This window comes from Octopus bimaculoides, chromosome 13 (genome assembly GCF_001194135.2).
Source record: "Octopus bimaculoides isolate UCB-OBI-ISO-001 chromosome 13, ASM119413v2, whole genome shotgun sequence".
Lineage (NCBI taxonomy): Eukaryota > Metazoa > Mollusca > Cephalopoda > Octopoda > Octopodidae > Octopus > Octopus bimaculoides.
The window spans coordinates 20,557,191-20,565,626 of NC_068993.1; the positions used below are offsets into that span (position 1 = coordinate 20,557,191).

The window sequence follows — 8,436 nt, forward strand, 5'->3', positions numbered from 1 at the left end:
TATATACATACGTATAGATGTATATACGTATTTATATATGCATATATATATTATATATATATATGTATGTATGTGTGTGTGCGTGTGTGTATGTGTGTGTGTGTGTGTGTGTGTTTGTATGTATCTTTGCATGTAAAACTAAAATATGAAACAACCGGGCTTTTTCGTCTAGTAAATTCCACTGACATGACATTGATTTATAAATGGCAATAGTAGAAGATATATTGCCAAATATGATGCGAAGTTGGATAGAATTTGGATTAAAATGGTTGCGAAGTGAACTTCTTAATATTCCATGCCTGTGTTCATGTTGTTAAGTATGTATTAATAAATAGATTTGAGGGATCTTTTTATCACAATTCGAAGTTCTATTTTTTAACAGGATTTTCATGCAAACAGCCGCATCTTCTCAACTTAACTATAACCAGCAGAGCTTATGTGGATAGCTACTGGAATTATGAATGTGTAGGAATGACCACAACTTGCCATATGAAAGCAATTTGGTACAATGGAATGAAGAATTATTTTAGTACGTCTTTAACTATTTATATATATCTTACCATTATTCTTCGAACTAGAAAAAACACAGCAGTCTTTCTTCAAAAGTCAATCTCCCTCTCACCTTCCCCGATCCAACCACCCGTCCATCCGTCTGCCTATCCAATCCTACCTACCTACCTACCTACCTACCTATATACATATCTATCTATCTATCTATCTATCATCATCACCATCATCGTCGTCATCATTATCATCTTCTTCTTCGTCATATTCTTCTTCCTCTTCTTCGTCACATTCTTCTTCTTCTTCTCCTCCTCCTCCTTGCTTTTCTTTTTCTTGCTTATTGTTTCTATTAATTATTATTATTATTATTATTATTATTATTATTATTAACAACCCCCATCATTATCATCATCATCAGGAAAATAGTGCACTTGCAGAATGATGGGAGTATCGAACAAAATGCTTAGCAGCATTTGGAATCTTTACATTGTTTCCTTGTTTTATCCAAGAATGAGTTTGAGACAGCATTGGCAGATATGTTAAGTGAGATATCGTTCATGTGGAAGGTTATATGATATAAGTGTCTGTAAAAGAAGACGGAGCCGAAACGCAAGAATAGATTGACTGAGACACATCTATCCATAAACTAGTCCCGCTGTATTTGGGAAGATGAAACACAATGGACTCGGTCAGCGACATTGGCGACGACATTGATTCTTGACTCGTTGTCATTTTCGTGGCCTCATATAATAGGCAGAGGATTAGTACCATCGTAACTTCTGGCGATATTTGGTCCTGTGACGTCATCCTTGATAAGTTCTTACGACCCCGTAAGACCATAATACAATATCAGAATTGTGTCTGTAAATGCTAATGAGAGGTAGGCTTTAAAACTCAGTATCCAGGATAGAAAACCCAGCTGCTATACATCTGGAAGTAAAAGCCATCTAAGAGTTTCCTGTTCAGAAAGATTAACTGATCAAAAGCAAAAACGAGAACAAATCAGTTGTTAATCCCAAGGCGGTACCGAACACATCTATGGAGTCGTCAAAAAAGAGAAATATGAAAAAAAAAAAACTGTCTGTCCTTATTATCATGAATTAATCAGAAGACTCACGAACATCTCTGTCAGCCCAAACCGGCGGAGACATTGAGTCAATTGAGTCACACTCGACAACAAAAGCTGCGAGACTTAAACAGACAGGAATTACCTCTTCGTAACAGTATTACTTCCATTTACTGACCAGAATGGAGAGCAGTGTGAAGCCAAGGGAAAAGGCAGACATTTTTGTACAAATAAAGAAAATATGGATGGGAAAAGAACTAAAGAACAAACCGAAAAGGGCAATAAAATATCACGTGAGTATCTCATGCGAAAAGGAGATGCTCTACGTCGAGGAAGAACTTGTTTCATATTAAGAGCAGCCCATCTTTTTCTGAGGTGAAAACAGCCTCCTCACTGTATGAAATGAAATTTGCAGCACTATGTATGATCAACTAAGAACCAGTAAGACATATGGAAAACACTAGCGATATCCAAACGAAATTCGGATCGGGAAGGGAATGAGATTATATTTCACATAGCACAAACTGAACGGAATATTAGTAAAAATATCTGACAGACAGCATGATAAATTCCCAAAGAATATAAACGCTCTCTTTCCTGTTGTATTTGAAACGCTTGTCATTAAAGAATATCTTCTCCCTAACTATGATCACTGCCAAATAGAATTAAAGTGGTTCCTTAAAAAGAGGCACAAGATAATGGTGTTTCTGCTAAAAGAATAAACAATACTTTGCATGTAATTAGTGCTACTCTGTATTCCAGTGACTCACCATTCTAAAAATTGAATTTGTTTATTAGAAAAAGAAATTACACACACACACACACACACACACATGTATGTGTGTCTATGTATGAATATATCCATCTATAATCTCAATCTGCAAAGATTTGCGTTTATAGGAAACTTTAATGTTTATGGATTTGCTAATACTAATTAATTTAAAATGAGGTCAAAATCTGTCAATACAGTCTAAAAATAAGGTTAAAGATGTATCAAAATAAGGTTGAAATTAAGCAATTTTTAAGGTTAAAAGATTGCCCTAATCAGAATTTCATATTTCGTGCCACTGCAAGATGTGTGAACAATTTATTGAAATCGGCTTTCATTTCCATGCAGGTGCTGATTTCATCCATACACTTGAGGAAATTAAATATGACGGCCTTGATGGAAGCATGTAAAAAATATTGGTTTCAAATTTTCGCACAACGCCAGTAATTTCGAGGATGGGGGTGGGGCTAAGTCGATTACATCGAACCCAGTATTTTCAACTGGTATTTATTTTGTCGACCGTTAGAGGATAAATGGCAAAATCGACTTCGGCCAAATTTGAACTCAGACCGTGAAGACGGACAGAATGCAGCTAAGCATTTTGCCGGGCGTGCCAACAGTTATGCCAGCTCGCTGCCTTCATCTGACTAATATTTATACATAATGCAGAATGTTCCTGTAATTTAGTGTGTATACGGCTGGGTTCCACTGCACAAAATAATGTCACTTTAAATATAAAGTGCGCCAAATCAATTATTATGTTATTGTATTAATTAGAATCTCTTAAACAGATATTTCTTGTACAACGAAGGAAGACATGGGTGAAGGCACCATAACAACAAATGTCAGCTATCTATGCGCCCGGGTTGGAAGCAAACTCGTTCCTGATCATGAAAAGATGCCAGTTTGTATAACGTCGGCATATATCAAGAATTGTGGTAAGTTAATACATAATATCTTCATTCTTCTATTTCATTAGTTTCAGTCAATAGATTTCATCATACCTTTCGCCTGCATTAGTCGTTGATAGTGTCTTCGGTACTTTGTCAGGTACTTAAATTAATCAATCTTGGATTAGAATGTAAGAAAGAAAGAGAGAAAGAGAGAGAGAGAGAGAGAGAGAGAGAGAGAGAGAGAGAGAGAGAAATTAACGCAAGATATTTCTGTTCGACGATAGACTCCAAGACGAAAAAAAAAAAAAGGAAAGAAAGCATGGAACGTTGCTGGTTGATCTGCAGAAAATATTGCAATTTATGTTGCCTTCAGTAAGTGTCAATACATCTTACAACTACTGGAAAGAAAACCGTTTCCAGAAGGACTACTGCAAAAAGTTGACAGAGGCTGTCTCTAAAAATGTCCTAACAAACTTCTGCTAACAAAGAAAAACATTATGAACAGAGGGCACTTTTTCGCTAAGTATGATAAATGTGACTGAGATTAGTTTCAAAACGTCCTCTGAAGCAATAAATTAAAATCTGGGTATTGCATTGACGTTCCTGAAAGCTGTCTTTGCAAAGTTGGCAATAGATACCACCCTCATTGTAGTTATTCAAACACATTTCGTGGAGATTATAAAATGTTAACAGTTAATTACTACTGTGGAACAACCAGAACTGTGAGTGAAAGGATTTCTTCTCAACTTACATAAATTATTTCCTAGAGAAAACTATCAGTCATTTTTTGACATAATGTTTTTTTCCATAATAATAAAAAAGAAGGTCCTTGAAAATAACTCTCATTCGAACCAGATTCGAATCTCATAGAGATAATGTACGTATTCGGCACAAAAATTTGAGTGATAATCTTCAAACTGGAAAAAAAACCAAAAAAAACCCGACAATCTTTCTTCAAAATTCTGTATCCCCCTCCCTCACTCTCCAACCATCCATGGGCCATGAACTGCAATAATTAATATTCCGAGGGAGATATTTTTTCTCAAGCGGTAATTAAGCAAGGGCCAGTTTCTGGAACCTGCTGCCCAACATGGGCGTTTGAAAACAAGGTGATGCTCTGCGTCCGGTGGAATTATGAAGGAATAATTCACTACGATTTCGTTCAAAACGGCCGAACCACTGATGCTAGCCTGTACTCCGAACAGCTGGAGTGGTCGTGTACCATTTTGTGGCAAACATACTCGGCATTGATTAACAGAGAGCGAGCTCTTCTGCAGCTAGGTAACGCAAGACCTTATACCGTTCAAACAAACTGGAATAAACTCCAGGAAGTTGAGGAAATCGAACTGATGCCACACAGATCAGTCCTAGCTCCCTCGGAATATTACTTGTTCTAATCCATGGCTCACCTCCTGCGCTCGCGAGGCTTCATCGGCTAAGAGGAAGTGGAAGCTTCAGTGGAGGAGGTCTTCGCCTCGAAGGACATTATTATATCCGAAATATATGCCCATCTCTGTCAAGTAGTTGGTCACCAGGATGTCCGTTACTGAGCACCGTGGAAACAAACTCTGCACAAATTTTGTGCATGCTCAGATCTACATGAATAATTCTGTGTACAGCTGCCTTACCAACTCCAAACTGATACTTATTGTCTTTATAAACATACGACGGTCTTCATCCAAACAATTGTGAATTTTCTCAACCAGTTCTGATGTTCTCATATCTCTCTTTCTCTCACATCTCTCATTGTCTCACCCCTTCTCTCTACTGTCCTTGAACCAGTGTTTGGTGGGGAGTGTTCAAAGTGCTGTTACAGCCGTCTCCTGCAATCTGGAATATAAGCAAGTTGGTATCGCTGCTTAGCGCTGCCACCCTGTAATTTGTTCTCAGTGAGCCGCTGATTAGCGCTACCAGTCATTGAACGACGAACAAAATACTATAAGAGACGCAATCTCTCTTACCAGATAACAGCCCACCTTAATCGGTTTCTGTGACTGAAGAGGAGATAAGCACTCCGAATTGCTTGTCTCTCATAGTCTAAGTAGGTCGTGCTGCAAGCTGATTTTAGTTGTATTTTACACCATTTGTCTACAGCGAGAAATTTTCTCCATGACAAAACGCAGTGAATGGCTTTCTTGGGGTTCGAATATGCCCCAAGCATATTTGAACTGGTAATAACCTTGTTTTTATATACACCACAGCTTAACGCTGCCACCCGCCACATATTTGCTTTTTTATATGTAAGAAATCTTAAAACTGTCCATTTGTCCTTTTTTGTCCTTTCGCAATCATGGTTAAACAGACATAATATGTGATATACCAAACGGAAAGAAATTAAAAGATTCTACTGTAAGAAAATGCAAGAAAGTCTATATTTGCGACTGGCTGAATAGTTCTTTACAAATTCGGAAACTGGTATTTTGCCAGCCTAATATAAAAATGGAAAATGGTACCATAAGTTTTGGTAAGTTTAAGAACTAATCCTTTCATTATTAATTTTACTAAGACTAATTAACTGATTGATTTATACTATGTATCAATGAACCACCTAATTAATAAATAAATAAATCAATTAATATTAGACCGTTATAATAAATAGGGTCTATTGCAGGATATTTCTTAATTAGACGCAGTAAATAAGAAAATGATTAGTGCTAAATACATATACATTACAAGAGAGTGAACTTCCCACATTTTTTGTTGATATGTATGTTGTTTGACGCTTAAAATACCAGTTCGTATATTTAGGAAGATATGCCAACGGCTGGCTGCAGTAAAAAAAGTTGATGGGAACGTACAGCTAGGTAAGTCTAGGAATCGCAAGAGTAATTTAATCAGAAAACTTAAGCCGAAACTCGACTTTCGATGTGAACTTGTCTTGTTTTGGGACATATTAGATCTCTGAAATACACAAGCGCTATGTATATATTCAATGGTTCTATAACCCTGTCATAATCATTTCACGTTTTGGGCCACATATATCTGGTGAAGGGATCTAGCGTCAAAACCCTTTTCTAAGAAGTTCATATGAGAAGTGTGTCACGTTAAAAGTTATTTTGTTATTTAGCAAACGTTCACTTATCGACATTATTTACTTTGATACAAAGTTATATCGGAGTATTTTATATAATTTATTCACAGAAGGCGTGATGAAAATGGTGTGTGAGATTTTAGATCGACTTACACTGAAAACTATTCAAATCAATGCTGAACATTTGTTGTAAGTATTGAAGCATTCTAACAAACTCTCATTATATATTCACAATTAGTGGAGGCGCAATGTTAGTGGTTAGGGCAGCGGACTCGCGGTCATAGGATCGCGGTTTCGATTCCGATTCCCAGACCGGACGTTGTGAGTGTTTATTGAGCGAAAACACCTAAAGCTCCACGAGGCTCCGGCAGGAGATGGTGGCGAACCCTGCTGTACTCTTTCACTACAACTTTCTCTCATTCTTACTTCCTGTTTCTGTTGTGCCTGAAATTCAAAGGGTCAGCCTTGTCACACTGTGTCACGCTGAATATCCCCGAGAACTACATTAAGGGTACACGTGTCTGTGGAGTGCTCAACCACTTGCACGTTAATTTCACGAGCAGGCTGTTCCGTTGATCGGATCAACTGGAACCCTCGACGTCGTAAGCGACGGAGTGCCAACATATACATATTCACAATTAATATATATTCGTCTGATGGTGGCAAGCTTGCAGAATCGATATGGCACCAGGCAAAATGCTTAGCAATATTGCCTTCGTCTTTACGTTCTGAGTTTAAATGTCACCGGGGTCGACCTTGCCTTTCATCCTTCCGGAGATTGATAAAATAAGTACCGATTGAGTAATGGGGTCGATGTAATTGACTTAGCCCTTAAATTGTTGGCCTTGTCCACAAATTTGAAATCATTATATATTCAACTTAAAATTGAAGCTTAGGGAGGAATTATTCTAAAAAAAAATGCTATTTTTACTCTTTAATAAAGATCAACTCTGATGAAATCAATATATTACTAAGATATTTCCACCTTTTATAATCTCTTCTGTATTCAAACATAGAATATCCACGATTATATTATTCTAAGTATTCGTCCGTTTTTTTTTTCTAAACAATAATGAGGTATTATTTGAATGAGATTTCGCTATTATCTCTACCACGTCGAGAAATATGTTTACTAGTAATGAAAATATGTTTAAACAAAATTTGGTTACAGATAGAAAGATTATATAAAAGTCAACAGACAAATACGCACAAAACATCTATTCACATATATGAATACATACCTACGTGCGTGTATTTATAGCCTAATACTTATACAGATACAGGCATGCATATATACTTGGAAGTATACATACATAAATATAAACGCCCACACGCACACACACATATAGGGAGGGGACATTTGTAAGAGAGCTATGTTTGTCCTTTAATTTTGACAATTAAATGTTCTTCATAACTGGTAAGCAGTATGTTGACGATGCTAAAGAACTAAAGCAAGGCGAAACAATAGTCCTTTTTTAATAATATCAAGTATTTGGAAATACAAAGAAAAAATAAAATAAAAAGGTCGTTGATCTATTTCAGGCTATCAGCTTATATGATATTGTTTATTATCACATGCAAACATACAAACGAATAACTGCACTTCTCTTCAACAAAATTAGAAAAAAAAAAAAAAGCAACAATGTACGGGGGCAATAAAAAGGAAACACTGAAAATAAATTGATTAGCCACAAGCAAGTTATTGAAAGTTATCATTAAGACAACATCGGTGTTGTAGAAGAGTAACTGAGTTCAAACTAATGAGAAATACCATGGAAAATCCGGCACTATCACGCTATTAGATGTCAGAAGTGAAAGTAGTCGCTGTCTGTCTGCCTGTCTGCCTGCATGCCTGTTGCTGGTCTGTCAGCCTGCTTGCCTGTCTGCCTGCTTGCGTGCTGAGCTATCTGTCTGTCTGTCTGTCTGTCTGCTGGTTTGAGTTGATACTTTGGCTTACTTACTTACTGATATCTATCTACTATGTATCTATCTATCAATTATTAGAAAACACAAATTTAATATAAAAACATTTTCCTGAAATTGCAAATTATTTAAAATATAAAAATATAATTTTCAACAGAGAGAATTTATCAAAATAGAAAACAAATGAAGTTTGAAGTTAAGTTTAAAAATAAATGTGATACTTATGCTCCGTAGATACTTATACTCTGTA

General features: G+C 36.5%; 1 protein-coding gene and 1 long non-coding RNA gene across 3 annotated transcripts in view; one reads left to right on the forward strand and one right to left on the reverse strand.

The window, feature by feature from the left end:
- Nucleotides 1–8,436, reverse strand: part of LOC128249280 (uncharacterized) — a 55,974-nt gene that overhangs the window by 44,161 nt on the left and 3,377 nt on the right. The window lies entirely within an intron of this gene.
- Nucleotides 1–8,436, forward strand: part of LOC106871895 (uncharacterized) — a 37,229-nt gene that overhangs the window by 25,401 nt on the left and 3,392 nt on the right. For both annotated transcript variants that reach the window (XM_014918652.2, XM_052972370.1), the window contains exons 4-7: nt 383–529; nt 3,131–3,277; nt 5,535–5,696; nt 6,374–6,452. In XM_014918652.2, the coding sequence (XP_014774138.1) occupies nt 383–529; nt 3,131–3,277; nt 5,535–5,696; nt 6,374–6,452 (535 nt within the window). The remainder of the gene's footprint in view (nt 1–382; nt 530–3,130; nt 3,278–5,534; nt 5,697–6,373; nt 6,453–8,436) is intronic.